Source organism: Triturus cristatus, chromosome 7 (assembly GCF_964204655.1).
Source record: "Triturus cristatus chromosome 7, aTriCri1.1, whole genome shotgun sequence".
Taxonomy (NCBI): Eukaryota; Metazoa; Chordata; class Amphibia; order Caudata; family Salamandridae; genus Triturus; species Triturus cristatus.
In genome coordinates this window covers 1865505452-1865524898 of record NC_140590.1, presented here as the reverse complement: position 1 = coordinate 1865524898, position 19447 = coordinate 1865505452, and the positions used below count along the sequence as shown (strand labels likewise).

At 41.9% G+C, this 19447-nt stretch overlaps 2 protein-coding genes across 2 annotated transcripts in view; both read right to left on the bottom strand.

The window, feature by feature from the left end:
• Positions 1–446: 446 nt before the first annotated feature.
• Positions 447–2022, bottom strand: LOC146813531 (uncharacterized). Its single transcript, XM_085620312.1, is given in 1 exon segment — positions 447–2022. A coding segment is annotated over 1 exon segment (735 nt). The 5' UTR covers positions 1982–2022; the 3' UTR covers positions 447–1246.
• An 893-nt stretch (positions 2023–2915) lies between these two features.
• LOC146813530 (uncharacterized) overlaps positions 2916–19447 on the bottom strand; it is a 140929-nt gene continuing 124397 nt past the window's right edge. The window contains exon 3 of the mRNA XM_085620299.1: positions 2916–6669. Coding sequence (XP_085476425.1) covers positions 2958–5321 — 2364 coding nt within the window. The 5' untranslated portion in view covers positions 5322–6669 and the 3' untranslated portion in view covers positions 2916–2957. The remainder of the gene's footprint in view (positions 6670–19447) is intronic.

Here is a 19447-nt window from a genome sequence, read left to right as displayed (position 1 = left end):
GGAGAAAATATGTAACAGTTTATGGGGAAAAAGCATGCTAACACTGGACTGTGTTGTATGGGTTTTCAACAGATGCGGAGACATTTATGATCGATCCAGTGAGAGTAGTTATCGTACTCCAATACCACATATATCTTTGTTGCTGTGCTTATGTTGTATGAATATTTGTTTGGTACCGTAGGACTACACCTTCATCACCCAAGAACAGAAGAAGTTTCTATTTTAGCTACAAGGCAACATGGCACCCAGGAGAGAATGTAAAACAATCAGGGCGCCATTACTTCAATGAGAATGCTTTAAACATTGCCTGCTCTGTTGTGAATGACTCCATCCTATGTTCTGTTTTGTTTCCAAAGGAGTAAAGATGTTTTTGCTTTATTTTTCCCCTTAGATTTTGCGGTGTTATTTTATTTCAACAGATGAGTTACGTGCCTCATTTATCTTCAGAATTACAGTGCTTGTTTTATTTGCCATTTTAATTTCTTGTAGTAGCTCTCTAGCGGATCTCATAGTTCTTGCCCACTTCAGTATTCCTGGTGCTCACTGTTTGAATACCTGGAGTTGCATATGGGGGTTTCAACTTTTAATAAAGGTGTTTTTTACATAACATAATTTCTGTTGCTGAATTAACTACGTGAGGGTCTGGAAGGAGTGCCTTATCTGTCATATTTTAAAGTGAGTTAGATTATGTTCGGCTAACCTCTTTGATAAGCCACAATTAGCCTTTTTAATGTTCTGGATAATACAATGGAAAATATCACCTCCTCTTTAACACCCTACTTTCAACACACAGTCAACTGCCTTCTGGCTTTTGCATCTGTGGACTCTCAGAATGCTGTTTGTGACCATCATTAGTTACAATTGTCTAACACCAGCAGGACTATGGTTTTGGGACTCCTACGATGGATCTGGTTTAACTGGGTATTGCACTTGAAAAGGTCTTCTACAACCACTCCCACCGCATGACAGTGCCCATCTGTCTTGAAAGTAGAGGAATTTGTATTTCTTCTGTCCATGTGTGCTCTGATGTCTAGCAACAAGTGCTTTCACAATGAAGCTTTTCTCACAATCTGAGCATTGATTAAGGCTTCTCATTTGTGTGTACGTTCTGGTGAATTTGAAGACTTCCTCTATCAGTGAAGCTTTTCCTACAATCTGAGCACTGATAAGGTTTCTTGTATGAGTGTTTTTCATGGTGTATAGTAAGACTTGCTTTCCTACTGAACCCTTTCCCACATTCTGTGCACTAAGGAGTCCCTCCTGTATGAGTTATAAGGTGACGAGCAAGACTATAAGATTGACTGAAGTCTGCCCCACATTCAGTGCACTGATAAGGTTTCTCACCTGTATGTATTCTCTGGTGCTTAGTAAGGCTTACTTTGTTACTGAAGGTAGCCACACATTGAGTGCACTGATAAGGTTTCTCGCCAGTAAGAGTGCCTTTTATATTAAACCTTTTATCACATTCAGAGCACTCATAAGGTTTTTCGCCTTTGTGTGTTCTCCGGTGACTTTTAAGAGATGCTTTCTGATGGAACCTTTTCCCACATTCAGTGCACTGATAAGGAGTCTCTCCTGTATGAGTTCTAAGGTGTCTAGCAAGACCATAAGATTGACTGAAGCCGGCCCCACATTCAGTGCACTTATAAGATTTCTCACCTGTATGTACTCACTAGTGACTAGTAAGACTCGCTTTCACACGGAACCTTTTCCCACATTCAGTGCATTGATGGGGTTTCACTCCTGTGTGTACTCTCTGGTGAGCTCTAAGATTTACTTGACGACTGAATCCTTTTGTACATTCGCTGCATTGGTAAGGTTTTTCACCTGTATGGGTTCTATGGTGAGGTTTTGCCCAGCACTCGATGCATTCATGAGGCTTTTCACCTGTATGCCTTTTCTGATGCTGAGTAAGATTACATTTGAGACTAAAGGCAGCAGCACACTCAGAGCACTGATATGGTTTTGCTACTGTGTGCATTCCCTGATGAAAGATAAAATGTGATTTAGGACTAAAAACAAATCTACATTCTGAGCACTGATAAGCTTTATCACTATATGTGTCCGATGGTGTATAATAAGATTTCCTTTCTTACTGAACCATTTACTACATTCAATGCAGTGATAGGGTTTCTCACCTGTCTGTGCTTGCTCGATAATTGTTAGATTATCGTACTTATTGAACTCTTTCTCACACTCTGAGCACAGATAAAGTTTCTTGTTCAAGTGTGATCTTTTGTGAAGAGTAAGACTTCTTTTCACTTCAAACCTTTTCCCATATGCTGAACATAGAAAAGGTTTCTCACCAGTTTGTGCTCTCTGATGGATAGGTTTCCTTTCACTATCAGTTCCTTGGTAGATGGTAGGAGATTGCATGCTGTCCCACATTCGGTAAATTAATCAGGTTTGCCACCCGTGCATGTGTTATCTGGTGCTTAGTAAGGCTTACTTTGTCACAAAATATGTAAAAAATATGGGAGGGACCCCACTGCCCAAGAGACAGGGTACCCCAAGTATGTAAAAAAGAGAAGAGAATCTCTCTTTTTTACTTACTTTGTCACAAAAGCCAGCCTCACATTCAGTGCAATGATAAGGTTTCTCACCAGTGTGTACTCTGGTGAATAGTTAGATTCCCTTTTATTTCAAACCTTTTACCACATTCAGTGCACTGATAAGGTTTCTCATCTGTGTGTACCCTCTCTCTGGTGATTAGTAAGCTGTCCTTTTGTGGCCAAGACCTGGAACAAGCTCCCAATCGACATCAGATGCTCCCCCTCCCTGAACATCTTCAAGAAGACACTCAAGACCTGGCTCTTTGACTGAACAGAGCTGCTACCACCCCCCAGCCTTGAGGCCCTCACGGGTGAGTAGTATACTTACAATTCCCCTGATTGATTGATTGCCCTTCCCAAACAGAACGTTTTTCCACATTCAGTGCATTAAAGTGGTTTCTCTTCTCATGTATGTCTTCTCTGGTGATAAATAAGACCTCCTTTATAACTAAAGCAAATCCCACATTCAGTGCATTGATAAGGTTTCTCACCTGTATGTGTTCTCTGGTGCTTAAAAAGACTTCCTGTGTCATGGAAGGAAATGCCACATTCAGTGCACCGATAAGGTTTCTCACCAGTATGTATTCTCTGGTGAATAATAAGAGTGTCTTTTCTACTAAACCTTTTGCCACATTCAGTGCACTGATAAGGTTTCTTACCTGTATGTGTTCTCTGGTGATTAATAAGACTCAATGTGTCACAGAAGGAAGTGCCACATTCCGTGCACTGATAAGGTTTCTCACTAGTATGTATTCTCTGGTGAATAGTAAGAGTGCCTTTTACATTAAACCTTTTACCACATTCAATGCACAGATAAGGTTTCTCTCCTGTGTGCATTCTCTGGTGAATAGTGAGATGTGCTTTCATACTGAACCTTTTCCCACATTCAGTGCACTGAAAAGGTTTTTCCCCTGTATGTCTTCTCTGGTGACGAATAAGATATCCTTTATCACTAAAACGAATCCCACATTCAGTGCACTGATGAGGTTTCACTCCTGTATGTCTTCTCTGGTGATAAATAAGACCTCCTTTATAACTAAAGCAAATCCCACATTCAGTGCATTGATAAGGTTTCTCACCTGTATGTGTTCTCTGGTGCTTAAAAAGACTTCCTGTGTCACAGAAGGAAATACCACATTCAGTGCACTGATAAGGTTTCTCACCAGTATGTATTCTCTGGTGAATAATAAGAGTGTCTTTTCTACTAAACCTTTTGCCACATTCAGTGCACTGATAAGGTTTCTCACCTGTATGTGTTCTCTGGTGATTAATAAGACTTCCTGTGTCACAGAAGGAAGTGCCACATTCAGTGCACCGATAAGGTTTCTCACCAGTATGTATTCTCTGGTGAATAGTAAGAGTATCTTTTCTACTAAACCTTTTACCACATTCAGTGCACTGATAAGGTTTCTCACCTGTGTGTATTCTCTGGTGAACAGTAAGGCTTGCTTTCAAACTGAACCTTTTCCCACATTCAGTGCACTGATAAGGTTTCTCATCTGTGTGTATTCTCTGGTGAACAGTAAGACTTGCTTTCAAACTGAACCTTTTCCCACATTTAGTGCATTGATACGGTTTCACTCCTGTGTGCACCCTCTGGTGACTTGTAAGATTTCCTTCTGCACTAAACTTTTTTACACGTTCATTGCACTGATAAGGAGTCTCTCCAGTATGAGTTCTAAGGTGATTAGCAAGAACATACAAATAATTGAAGTATGATCCACATTCAGTGCATTTATAAGGTTTCTCGCCTCTATGTTTTCTCTGGTGCTTAGTAAGACTTCCTTTGTCACAGAATCTAGCCCCACAATCAGTGCACTGATAAGGTCTCTCACCTGTATGTAGTCTCTGGTGAACAGTAAGATATTCTTTTCTATGAAACATTTTACCACATTCAGTGCACTGATAAGGTTTCTCACCTGTGTGTATTCTCTGGTGAATAGTAAGATGTGGTTTCACACTGAACCTTTTCCCACATTCAGTGCACTGATAAGGTTTCTCGCCTGTGTGCATTCTCTGGTGAATAGTGAGACGTGCTTTCATACTGAACCTTTTCCCACATTCAGTGCACTGAAAAGGTTTCTCACCTGTATGTGTTCTCTGGTGATTAATAAGACTCCCTGTGTCACAGAAGGAAGTGCTACATTCCGTGCACTGATAAGGTTTCTCACCAGTATGTATTCTCTGGTGAATATTAAGAGTGCCTTTTATATTAAACCTTTTACCACATTCAGTGCATGGATAAGGTTTCTCGCCTGTGTGCATTCTCTGGTGAATAGTGAGACGTGCTTTCATACTGAACCTTTTCCCACATTCAGTGCACTGAAAAGGTTTTTCCCCTGTATGTCTTCTCTGGTGACGAATAAGACATCCTTTATCACTAAAACGAATCCCACATTCAGTGCACTGATGAGGTTTCACTCCTGTATGTACTCTCTGGTGACTTGTAAGACTTGCTTTCACACTGAAGCATTTCCCACATTCAGTGCATTGATGAGGTTTCACTCCTGCGTGAACCCTTTGATGAGTAGTAAGATTTGCTTGCCTACTGAATCCTTTTGCACATTTGTTGCATTGGTAAGTTTTTTCACCTGTATGAGTTCTATGGTGAACAGTAAGTTTTTGCATGCAGCTGAAGCCTGCCCCGCATTCAGTGCATTCATGAGGTTTATCATCTGTATGTCTTTTCTGATGCCGATTACGATTACCTTTGGTACTAAAGGTAGCAGCACACTGAGTGCACTGATACTGTTTCGCTTCTGTGTGCATTCTCTGATGAATAATAAGATGTGTTTTATGACAAAAACTTTTCCTACGTTCTGAGCACTATTAAGGATTATCCACTGTATGTATCTGATTATGTATGATAAGATTTCCTTTCTTACTGAACTGTTTACCACATTCAATGGATTGATAGAGTTTCTTGTCGGCCTGTACTCGCTCTTGAATTGTAAGATTATTCTGCTTATTGAAACCTTTCTCACATTCTGAGCATTGATAAGGTTAATCCACTGTATGTGTCTGATAGTGTACAACAAGATTTCCTTTCTTACTGAAGCGTTTACCACATCCAATACACTAATAGGGTTTCTCACCTGCCTGTGCTCACTAGTGAATTGGAAGATTATTCTGCTTGCTGAACCCTTTCTCACATTATGAGCATTGATAAATTATGTCGCCCCAGTGTGATCTCTGGTGACGAGTAAGACTTTTCACTTTGAACCTTTTCCCATATTCTGAACAAAGATAAGGTTTCTCACCAGTTTATACTATCTGACCGATAGGTTTCTTATCTGTATCAGTTCCTTGGTAGATGGTAAGAGATTGCATGCTATTCCACATTCAGTACATTAATAAGGTTTCCCACCGGAATGTCTTCTATTACGATTTGTAGGAATTTTTTTTTCTCATGCAAGATACTGGCACACCAATGAGAGTTTTCTCTTGAGAATGCTCTCTGGTGAATGGTATGACTTTCAGATGAATCCCCCTCCCCTAATCTGTGCATTGATAATGCTCTTGTCTATACATGCTCTCTTTCTCACTGAAGCTGGCTCATGTTTTGCACCTGTACATTTTACTATTTGAAAGAAGCATCTCCCACAATCAGTGCACTGATAAAGTTTCTTTTCAGTTTGGAATGTGTTTTCAGGTGTTTAGTATCAAGTCCTTCTTTGTTGAAGCTCTTCTTACAGTTGAAGCATTGATGGGATAGTTAGTGTGAGTTCACAGATACCTGTCACACTTTCACTTTCTATGAAGCTATTATCACATTCAGTGAATTGATAAAGTTTCGCTGGAAAAGTTTCTTTTTTTTACAGAAAGCCTTTCTGCGCGAGTGAAGCTTTTCAAAGTTTTTCTTTAAATTAAGCTTGTCTTAGATTTGTTACACGTTTGTGAGATCGCTGAGAATAACAATCTTTTCTATTTGATCCATGCTTAAACAATTTTCCCTGGTTTTACTTTTTGTGTCTGTTATGTAAGATACTGTACTCTATTGATTACGTGTCACAGAGTATTTATAACGTCCCATGTTCCATTAATTAATCTGTCAGCAGTGCTTGGCAATTAACAAATTCAGCAGAATTTCAGTTGTTGTGTTCCACATATTGATTACCTATTGAAACAAACAGAAAGTAACATTATTAGCTTTTGTTATGTTCTCACAGTAAAATATACAAGCTATTCCTCAGTGATTTTACAGAGACATTCACCTTTTCCATGTTCTAGATAGTATGGCGGGAACAGAAAGGCTGAAAAGATAAGAGTAAGGATTGAATGGATAAGGGAGCAATAAGTAACCAAAGACACAGGAACAGGAAGTCTAAAAAGATAACGGTAAGGATTGGATAGATAAGGGACCAATGGGAAACCGTCTTCCTGTATAAATCAATTAAAGCAATTGGTCCAATTTAAAAAAAAAAAAGGAATGAAAGTTTGTGTTCCTGTTGGACCCTGACTTCAATGTGGTGCGCTCTAATTAGGCAAAAATGATATCCAAATAGGGGACTTTGAATATAGTATTAAACTCAACTTGCTTGTATGTGCTTTTAGAAACACAGGGCAACATGTTGGCAGCCTGCACAACATATTGTCAATTCATAAACCAGAAGATATAATAAGCTGTGTGAAAAGTGTCAAATAGACAGGTGAGTTTTTTAGTGATGAGCAATAAATTGGAAGATTTAAGGCACTTTTACGGTAGAGAATACATTAAAAACTGCTTTTATGTAATATAAGTTGAGTTATAAAATGTATCTTTAAATTGTGCAGGTAATTGAAAACGCCACTTTGAGGAGCAACGTAATGACTGCTTAGATCTGCATTATCATAGCGGTGGTCTTGCTCAGGGCAGGAATGCAAAAGTAGACTTGCAGCTTGTTTACCCGCGTGAAGTCACAACTATGTGTTTTAAAATATCAAAGGGCCTGATTTAGATCTTGGCGGATGGGTTACTCGGTCATAACGCTGGCAGATATTCAGTTCGCCGAGATATCAATCGCAATATATACCCTATGGAATTTATATTTCGGCGGATGGGATATCAGCCACGGTTATATTGGAGTCACCTGTCCACCAAGATCTAGTATTTAGTATTTAAGCCTAAAGTCTTAAATACTAGGTAAGACCATGAGTGACATATATATTAATAACATATTATTGTCATCATAAAAGAATGAAAAAAATCCTTTTATTACTAGTTTTTTTTATCTTATTGGGAAAGCTCTACCCATGGTGCTGCACTGCTCTTGCGCTTGTCTTCCCCTGACTTCTTACCCTGTCACGCGGTCAGGATAGGCATGGTAAAGAACACCGCCATTTACATGCTCATGTTTCTTAAATTGTCCTCGCTTTTACACATGATAACTTTTGACATACATTTGCATGCGTGGCAATGCAGGATAGCATTCTCTAAATCAGCATTACTTACATTTTCACTTCATAGGCACAGAATTACGAGAACTTTAACATTTGGTACAAGGGCTAAAGTTCACTGAGCAAATGTCATTATTGTAACTGTCCAGTAAGCGATGACGCTATCCAACTAGAATTAACAATTGTGGCGAGACAGTTGTTGCGGCCTGGCCACATGTGTGCTGCTTATTATATATACTGAAGCACTTCCTAGTTTAAGGGAGAGGAGCACTCAGCTGACACTGAATAAGAATAACTTTATTGTACAGTTAATTAAAACTCACAATATTAAAACTTCCATCATTAAAAATCATTCAAACCTTGTTTTACACTTATATTATTCGAATAAGAAAAAAAAGTATTTTACACTCTACAAAATCAAGAGTCTCAACTGCATTGTCCGTGTAGTCCTTTTCTAAGTTTATAAAGTGAATGTGCCTCTGTTTGCCGGAGCGTAATTATGACTTGGCAAGTGTCTTGGCGGACTGTTCCTTTGTTTGGTTGAAATGCTGTTTCTTGCTGTACTTCAGATGTACCATATGGCTAGCTCGTGAGTCTTCTGGCCACTATATCAAAGTACTTTGTTAGTTTGCAATTTAGCTGGATCTCTTCGGGTTTAAAGCACAGCTTCACAGCCTGCCTGCAGCTTGTAATGCCCTTTTGGTTCCATAATACTCGGAGTAAGGCGCGCCTTATGTCCATCAGGTTTGGGCAGATGCAAATTATATGTATTAGGTCCTCTTTCCCTGTTCTACAAAGACGGCAAAGGTGTTCTTCTGTTACCCTTTTCTATGGTGCCAGGTGAGGTAGTATTGGTAGGATGCCGAAGCGCAGTTTTAAAAATTGTCTTTTGTCTTCTGCGTGAGACCCGTTTTCAGGTATTCCTGCGGCTTTAGAACCTTATAATCTTTCAGCACTGTCCATCCATGAGCCCTCTTGGCCAGAATTTCTTTGTCTTCTATGGATGATATAAATTTGGTTACTTTTGTTTCCACCTTTTTGAAGCTTTTATTGTCTGTGGATGACTCCCAGAGGTTTGTTAATTCCAGGTACTCCAGTGATTCTAATAGATACTTCCTGGCGGGTGAGTTCTCTCGAGGGGACAGTTCAGGCCAGAGATGGGCGTTTATAGATCCTTGCTCCGCGCCTCTGATTTTGCGCCAGCTTCTTATATAGGCGCCTCTTCTCTCCACCGTTTGTCTCTGGAGACCAAATTCGAGGCGGATTTGGGCAGGGGACACGTAGTTCGGCAGATGGAAGATTGTCCTGTATGCTCTACCGAGTATTTTGTCTAGAGCCATCACGTCTTTCCCTTGCATGGGTTCACTGCCGTATGCGAGCGTTGGCTGTAGACGTGCTCTGATCACCGGGGAGAACTTTCTTCAGGGGCTTCATTGAGAAATAGAATATTGTGCCCTTCTGACGGATGGGCTCTAGTTGGGGTTTAAACGAACCTCTACTGTCTAATAGTACACCTAGGTATTTATAATTGGCTACGTGGTCTAGCCTCTGTCCGTCCAGGAACCATGCAAGTTTCTTTGTTTTATTTTTTATTGTGGTTCACTCACATAACTTTTGATTTGTTTAAGTTGATCTTTAATGCATTGTTTGATGAGAATTTGTTGGTGGTGTCCAGGAGGTGTTGTAGTCCAATCGGGGACCGACTAATTAAGACCAGGTCGTCTGCATATAGGAGGTTTGATAGCGTGATGTCTCCCAACCGTGGGGCATGCAATTTGGTTTTGTCCAGTTCTCCAGGAAGATCTGCGAGAAAAAGGTTAAACAGCATGGGGGCTAGAACGCATCCTTGTTTTAGACCTTTGGTGGTGTTGATTTGCCTTGAAAGGTGCGTTCCAGTTCCCAGTTTAGTCTTGACACAAGTGTTGGTATGCAGTAGTATCAGCTGTTTTAGAAGTGGCCCGGGAATCCTCCATTTTTCCAGTTTCTGCCAGAGTTTGCTGCGGTCTACATGGTCAAACGCGGCACTGTAGTCTATGAAGCATAGAAATAGCGAGCTCTTGGCTGTCTTAACCGCGTCTATCAGTAGGGTTAGCGCCATGATATTAGTTATGGTGCCCTGACCTCTGCAGAATCTGGTTTGGTTTGCTGGGATGATGTGTTTTGAAGTTGCCTAGGATGTTAATTCCTCCAAGAGGAGTCCCGATAGTACTTTGCCTCTGTGTCAATAAGGGCGATAAATCGATGGTTACTTGGATTGCTCCTTTCGCCCTGTTTATAGATCGGACTTATTATTGATCCTCTCCAGGATGATGGACATATCGCTGTTTCTCTAATTTCCTGGAAGACTGGCGCCAGTGTGTTGCTCCAGAAGTCAGCGTCTTGCTTGTATATTATTGGCGGGATTCCGTTGGGGCCAGGAGCGCCTTCTATTTTCCCTTTTGATATTTGTGGCTTAATCCTAACCGCTGTTGCTGCACGATTTTTTTCCTTCCTGTTTGAGGTTAGTTTGGAGCTTGTTGTTCCTTCCGCCTCCGGATTTGCAAGCTTACACAGGATCTCAGTCTGATTGGAGTCGTCATATATTTCATGTTTGTGTATTCCTGTTTTGTTAGTGCTTGGGTAGATCTTGATTGTCCGGGTTGTTCCTCTGAGTGGGTCCCCCTCTGGGTTTTTATCATTGAAGTGATTTGATAAGTAGTGTGCCCATTCGGATTCAGATATATGTGAGTTTATTCCTATGTGTCCTGGGCGTTGGAGGCTATGGATTGTTTTCCAGAATCTGGCACTGTTCCTCTGTTTCGAGTCGTACACGGTTTTTTGCTCTGTGGCGTATGTTGTTCCAAGTTCCATTACGAATTCTTCCCAAGCCTCTAGTGGGTTCTTTGTCAAACTTGTTATCTGGTTGAAGATTATTTTTGCATTGATTGTTAGTTCTTCTACTTTATCGGTCTTGCACCTTATCCGTCTGAAGTTGGAGGAATGCTCTGTCCCGATGCTTTTTCTTGCTTCCATGTCGTTCCCACTAGTGACGCCTAGTTTCACTTCTTGTGGCAGGTGGTCGCTTTGGCTGTTTTCTTCAACCTTGAACAAACTATTTAAAACAGTGGTAGTGTTGCAAGGGTGAAGTCGAAGTGAGAAGAAGTGGTTGAGGATCCTTGGGGGATCAGGGTTGTGATGTCCTGAGGTTGCGCACACATTTGTTACCCCGTAAAGGTTAGAGGTGCAGATAGTGCACTCAGAGCTAGCAGGACTATAGGCCAACATATCCTGAGGCTGTGCACAGAACAAGCCTGACAAAATCCTGAAATCCTGATGTTTATGTTGTCCAACAAACGCACAGTTTTACCGGAGAGGTAGAAGCCGTATGACACGGTGCTAAAAAAAAATTCTAGGTTGGGCTCTTATTTAATGGATTGCCTGGGTAGTTTTCTTTAAAGAACCCATGCACATATTAACAGGAGACGTACTTGGTGTTCAGAAAAATATCCTCTTAAGCTGAGTAGGTTAACCCTATGTATTTGCTGTAGGTTGTTCAAGCTTGAACCTTTTCAAAGGATCACCACATAGTGATAACCTCTCTGAGCTACAAAACATTCTTATGGCTTAACCGGCAGCATCAAACATACCTGAGAACTGAAGACATGTAGTTACTCAGAAGCTGCTAGAACATGATCTCGCACTTGCGTGTGGGGATGTTACCTTCGTGGTTGAGGTACACAAAGCATTTAGGACAAAGATATTCTATTCGTAGACTATATTCCCAACAGCAAACAACCACACACGTTTGTTTCACACTTACACTGCAAATGACGTTTCCAAATAACTATGCAAAGAAATTGGGACCCCCTCAAAAGATATCATAAAGGTCAGGGAGAAGAGGGGAAGAAAAAGGCAAAGCACACTGTAGAAACTCCCTTGTGACCTATATTTCTTTTCGGTTGATTCAATTGAATTAAAAAAAGGGCCATGTTAAATTATAATATACTGCAAATACATCATTATTCTTTATATTTTTGTTTATTCATTTTTTTAAGCACTTTTCTTTAAATATCAAAATTAATTATCAATTAATAATTTCTGTTTCATAAACATACAATAAATATACTCAGCATATTTATCTGTAACATTTCACATATTAACATAATGTTATCCCTAGGTAAAGGTTAACACAAGCAAGGAAATCACCCACTCTCTCATACAGTCATACTGGTACAGTCAACATTCATACTACATTCATAAGCACAAAAAAACTCAGGTAAATTGGAGACATAAGTATGACAATAATCTCCTTTGACCAGAGAGACAACTGCGATGAGCAGGAGCTAAATGTCAGTGGTCAACGCGTTTCGGTGGCACAAGAAGAAGATAATCGCCACCTTCATCAGGACCCGCTAAGCAACCAACCAAAGTAACAATACCCAGGGAGTATTTGCTGTCAGAGTTGTTGCTATCTGTGATGTAAATAGTAGGACCGACCTTTTTGATATTGGCTATAAATGCCAATTTCCTTTATCTCCAATTTAACTGTTTCTCATCACCGATCAACTGCGTTTTGTTTTTGGACCCCACAATCTATTCTTTTTTTTTGCCTTTTGAGGCTCTCAATGAGTCAGGTTTTTCATCATCCGTGCATCATGCCAGAATCTCATCAAATGCAAAATGGAAATGATGTCTCCTTAACCAGCACAATACTTTTTATTCCCGTGAATAATTCAGAACACCAACCGTCTGGGAGAGGTGAATCGCACAAAGGTACGGAACTCAGTTGAATCAACCAAAAAGAAATATAGGTCACGAGGGAGTTTCTACAGTGTGGTTTCCAAATAACTATACAGCTTACGAAGTTTTAGAAATACCATTAACATTCCAAGAATATTATAACAGGTTTGAAGGCACCCTACCCCTATAAAAGAACTTAGACTATGTCAGCTTAGTAATGAGGGAGCAACATGGCAGTCTTAGCCGGTTACATACCGCATCCAAACATAGCTAATATGACAGCACCACAATTATGTAGACTATATAATATTCTAGTCAGACTATATAGGAGTCTGACAGTTCGTTACGCTAACAATGACAGTAAATACTGCAAGGGCTGCTCAAGCTGCACAACCACAATTGGCTACACCAGACATAATGATCAATGCAGTCATGGCTAAAGTTCCTGTCAGATAGGAGGGAATTCAGTTATAATTTGCACAAAAACAAGTCAGCTTGAAGCCGCGTTTCCCCATACGGGAATCCAGAAAAAAACATGGAGAGCTAATTCACACAGAAAGTTACAACTCGTAACCTTCTGACTGAGGAGTCCCCACAGTCAGGGCAGAGCATCCGTGTGGTGTAAACACCATAAGGACTCTCTGCCCCAAGTGCGGAGGCTTTGCCCCAGGTGCGGCGGCTCCGCCCGACTGCTTGGACTCCGCAGTCAGAAAGTTAAGGGTGGTACATTTCTTTGTGAATGGCTCCACCTGTGGAGGACTGCGCCACTTGGGGCACAGTCTTTGCGGTGGTATATACCAGAACTCATGGTACACTCTAATTAGCTGTTTTGCCTGAGGTGCTTAAACTAATTTCAAATGAGTACGGGACAGCCCCTTCCCCAGATCAGGGGGTAAAAGTGATGGGCAATTTGCCATAGTGTCCGCCATTATGTTAAATGCTATTAAAGTGGAAGCAGCACCGTTGGCAGTATTAACTTAACTCTGAGAGAACAGGAGCAAGGGTTACCTAAATTATTGAAGAAACCTATGCATCCATTGGCAGAGATAATTTGTAAGTCAGACCTAAAACCTCAAATTAAAAACAATTCTGAAAAGGATAACTCAAAGAAAGCACCCTACTCTTATTTGAAAAAGAAGTGGGATAATAATTTAGACAAGACTAAATCCCGGGGTGGATCTCTTCAACGGTAGGCCACTGAAAAGCACTATCATTAGCATAACCGTGATAGTATTACAACACCTGACAAGTATCAGGATACTGATACATGTTTATCTTGTTCCTTTCAGGAGTCATCTGAAAAATACTCAGAGAGAGGCGGGCGGTCATGGCGCAGATCAGACTAGTATGTTAAACTAAAGTAGATCATAAAAAAGGAAGAAAAACCTAAAAAGTCAAACCTCTATTCAAAAAGAAGAAGGTAGCAGGACTCATAGTTAGACATGCCACGGATATGGAGTACACTGCTTCTGAGTGGGGAGTGGGCTCTGGCCATGCTGGACAGCACAGCAGAAGTAACGGTTCTCCTGAACCTGATGGATTGTCTGGTGGCAGTAGCGTTGAGTGACTATATCCAGGTGGAAACACTGGATACTAGGGTGAGCCTCCTGCATCGTTTGTACGAGATGCAATTCCAATTGGAGGGGGACGTACCAAGATACAAAAATGTTCTATTTTGGGAGAACTTGTCATTCAGCTACGATATTCTCTTAGCTGGAAAGGAGTGGCCACCCGAATATGTTATGGATTGCCCCAGAAGGAGAAACAGTAATTTTACCTGATTTTCCTACCTCATTCCAGAAACAGTTATACATTAATAGGCCAAGGAGTGGGAATTAGTGCTGGCTCCTGGGTTATACCGCAACCATGTGGGGTGGGATGACGGTTCTCCTTATCACATAATACTAGTGAGGTTGCCCCCACAACCTCAAAGAGAATACCTCATTAACAGTGAGGCTAAAAACAAGTGGGAGAGATTCTCACTCAACTTGAATAACAAGGTGTAAAAAGAAGGTTGCACCACTCCTTCAAATATTCCCATGTTTCCAGTTATTAAACCAGACCATTCATATAGTCTAGCATTAGTTTACAGAGCTACTGTCAAGGTTCAGTCAAGGTACCTGAGTCGATTGAATCTTTTCCACAGGAGCCGATGCTTGATCTCCACTCCACCACTCCGCTACCGCGAGCTCAGAGGCTCACGAGCAGCAGAGAGGGGGAAAGGGGAATTGGACAGAAAAGAGAGACAACACTGCGTCTTCTTCCTGGACTGGACTCGGACCTTGTCTTCCGATTCCTGCAATGAGAGTTACTTAATAACAATTCTTACCACTAGCTCTACACAGAAATTACATGACCTCTAACCAACTGTACCTGTCCTGACACTGTGTTTTGCCGCTCTCTGCTTTGGTAGATACCTTCTAGTGGGTTAGTAGTGGAGTTGAAAGGTGGGTACCACTCCTGCAAATAGAAACATATGTAAACCTGATCTACCTCATATCCCTTCCACACCTCCTCCCCTAGAAGTCCGTCGTTACCTGTATTCTACTAGAAGATTGAGTGATGTTCAAATAAATGTTCACTAAATACTCTTTCTTCTACTTCCAGAGCGAGGCAGAAAAATTAGGTTGAAAGTTCAATTCATATATGTATATATATATATATTATATATGCTATGCAGCTTCTCTTGCAAGGTCTCTTTAGTTCTACTTGTTTCTTGCGACTACTTTCTCTCAAGTCTTTCTTTCCAAAAATGTTCTGGAGCTCTGTGGATCTTTTAGAGATAGCGCTTCCTTATTCTCTCAAATAGTTGATAGAAAGTCTCAAGCCCTTAGTGGAATTCAGAGTCCACGAGTTATAGGAAGAAATCAGCACTTACTTCTCTGAAGGGCAAGCTCGAGAATAGATTCTACCTTCTTCTTGTCCGTCGAGAAATGGTGGAACTGGAAAGGAATTGGACTCTTCACCTCACGCTGTGACTAAAAACTAGAACTGTACTCCTGAGGAGAGTGAGCAAATAACTGGAACCCAAATGACTAGGGACTGGGAAGGAACCTTAGGGGAAGTTGGCTCTCTCAGAACTAACTGCCAAAATCTTGACGGGGATTGCTTCTGACGAAATACGGAGCGATAGGAAACTCCGTCTTGTCAAACCAAGTTTGACGGTTGAAGTGCGCCGCGCTGAGGACGCGCTCGCGCACTTCAAAAACTGAGAAAAGACTACACCGCTGCATGAACTTAAAAATAACTGGAAAACTGATGTACCAGCCAGCGGCCATCTTGAGGGGGGGGTGTGTACCTGAATCCTAAGCGCTAAAGGATCGCAAGAAGGCAGCAAGCGATCGAACTGAAATCTTTCTACGCCTACCTACCAAACGACCAGCCTGACTCCTAGAGTGTATGCAAAATGTCGGAAATCTAGCTGAGCCTACCACAGCCCTGACAGTACCTCCCACCAAAACCCCCTCCCTAACCCTTTTGGGCTTAGTGGGGTGTGTGCGGTGAAAATCTCTCAGCAAACGGGGAGCATGGATATTGGATTGGGGCTCCCAAGATCTCTCTTCTGGACCACAACCTTTCCAATCTACGAGATAGAAAATTTGCCCTCCTTGAACTTTAGAGTCGAGTATTCTTTTCACCTCAAATTCCTCCTGCCCTTGTACCAAAACTGGGGAAGGAGTATTTCTGTACCTAACCCCTTTTGGACTACACTGAAGCAAGGAGACATGAAAAACTGGATGTATCCTCAACCTAGGAGGAAGACTTAACTTCACACTGACTGGATTCACCATTCTGTCTACCTGAAAGGGACCCATGTACCTCGGCTGAAACTTTCTGTTTCCCTTCAAACGTAAATTTCTAGTAGACAACCAGACTAGATCTCCCTTCTTGTAAACAGGATTGGGACGTCTCTTCTTATCGGCCTGCTTCTTGTAAGAAATCTTAGCCTGAGACAGATTTCTAGTAGCTAATTGATAGGCCTTATGTAAATCCTGAACCACAGTCTCCACGGCAGGAACATCACTAGACTCCTTGTCTACCCAAGCGTTAGGATGACGACCAGAATTTAAATAAAATGGAGAGAAACCCGTGGAAGCATGCTCTGCATTGTTATAAGCGAACTCTGCCGCCCAAATCAGGTCTGGCCAATCTCCCTCCTGGTCCATCAAGAACAGGCGCAGGAACTGCTCCAGCTCCTGATTCACTCTCTCGGTCTGTCCATCAGTCTCAGGATGGAAACTGGAAGACAGACGAGAGTCTACACCCAATCTTTTCAAAAAGGATCTCCAAAAGCGAGAGACAAACTGAGGACCCCTGTCAGAGATAACAACCTTGGGGATTCCGTGGGCCTTGACAATGTGCTGTGTGAACAGCTTGGACAGCTGGGTAGCATTGGGGAGGGCCTTTAAAGGGATAAAGTGACTCATCTTAGAAAAAAGGTCCACCACCACCCAAATGACAGATAGTCCCACACTGGAAGGTAGATCCACTATGAAATCCATTGAAATAGTATGCCACGGGTACGGGGCTGGGGGCAATGGCTGCAAAAACCCTTGGGGAGCCCTTCTAAGTGTCTTTCCCTTGATACAAGGCTCGCAAGTAGCTACATACTGCCGCACCTGAGCTTCCATTGCTGGCCACCAAAACTCTCTTCGAATCAATTCTGTAGTTTTCTTCACTCCCTTGTGCCCGGCCAGCATATTGTCATGAAAGTGTTCAATGATTTGTTCTTGCAGCTCCCGACTAGACACAAACAACTTGTCTTGGTAGACGGGTCTTCCATCCTTGACTTGATATTCTTTCCCTTTTGCCGTCCAGTCTCTAACTTCTTCCAAAGATCGCAAGTTTGGTAACTTCTGTTCTATATCGGAGTACGAGAGTGTTCCGATTATCCGTTCAGCTGGAATTATGACTCCCTTTTCTGCAGTCTTGTTGTCAGCGCTCACATTTAGGCGAGATAAGGCATCCGCCTTCCCATTTGCCGATCCAGGTTTGTAAGTTAAAACAAAGTCGTAATCTGCAAAAAATAAAGACCATCTCAATTGGCGTGGGGTCAAGGTACGGGCAGATTTCAAAAACTGGAGATTCCGATGATCAGTAAATACTGTCACCACATGCCTTGCTCCCAGCAAATAATGTCTCCATTCAGTGAAGGCATCCTTGACTGCCAACAGTTCCTTATCCGCAATGGGATAATTGATTTCAGCCGCAGACAACTTCCTAGAGCGAAAAGCTACTGGATGTAGCTGACCTGTCTGCTTATGTCGCTGGGACAAAACCCCTCCGATGGCCAAATCGGAGGCATCTGCTTCCACAAAAAAAGGTTCTCCCGGATCCGGGTGGAGTAAGATTGGAGATGATACAAAGATTTTCTTGAGCTCGTTAAATGCTAATTCCGTTTCGGCATTCCACTCAAATTTGGTCTTCTTCTTCAATAATCTCGTAAGAGGACAAACTCGCTCAGAAAAGTTGATGATAAATCGCCTGTAAAAATTGGCGAATCCAAGGAAACTCTGTACTTCCTTTACTGTACGCGGAGAGGGCCACTCCTTGATAGCTCGCACCTTAGACTCATCCATAGAAACTCCATCTGAGGACAACACAAATCCCGAAAACTCAACTTGAGTCGTATGAAAAACACACTTCTCCAGTTTGACAAAAAGTTGATTTTCAAGCAATTTCTTCAGAATGGATCTGACGTGCTGGATATGTTCTTCCTCGCTGGCAGAGAATATGAGGATATCATCTATGTAAACCACTGCGAAGCGATCTAAAAATTCTCGCAAAACATCGTTCAAAAAATGCTGGAAAGCAGCCGGAGCATTGCATAAGCCAAATGGCATGACTTGGTACTCAAATAAACCAAAACGAGTACGAAAGGCGGTTTTCCACTCTTCGCCTTCTGCCATACGTACCAAATGGTAAGCCCCTCTCAAATCCAATTTTGAGTAAACTTTCGCTCCTTTCACCTGGTCTAACAGCTCCGAGATCAAGGGAAGCGGATAACGGTTCTTCTTGGTTACCAAGTTAAGGGCGCGATAGTCTATGCAAGTCCTTAATTGGCCATCTTTCTTGGGGATGAAAAAAAGCGGGGACGAAACTGGAGACTGGGAAGGGCGAATGAATCCGTTGGCCAGGTATCTGTTCAGATATTCCTTGAGATGGGCATTTTCCGCTTCAGACAATGCATAAATCCGACTACAGGGAAGGGAGGCTCCTGGCTCAAGCTCGATTCGACAGTCGTACTCCCGATGAGGTGGCAAACGTTCTGCCTCTCTTTCGTCGAACACTGAGGCCAGATCTTCGTATTCAAGGGGAATTTCTTGGGTGTCAAGCGCACAAATTGTCTTGGGGAAGCTTGCTAAAAGTTGAGATTGAGAAACTTCTGGGGAATCTGGAATCGTGTGAAAGCAATGACGTAGACAATACTCAGAGTTCATGCAAATCGAACGTCTGGCCCAATCAATTTGCGGATTATGCTCAGTGAGCCAAGGCAGACCCAAAATCAGCTGAAATTGTGGAGCGTCGATCAGACTAAATTGCAAGGAACTAAGATGTTGTCCAGGTCCACACAACAGGATCCTCTCAGTATCATACACAATAGGACCGGAGGACAAGCTCGTTCCGTCCACTGCGCGAACCGGCTCTGGCCTTTCTTTTCTCAAAAAGGTGATTCCGAGAGACTTGGCAAAACCTATGTCGCAAAAATTTCCCGTTGCCCCTGAGTCAATCATGACAGAAATCCCCTCCTTGATCCGACCTCCAAATCTTATTTGCACAGATATGATCAAATGTGGCGC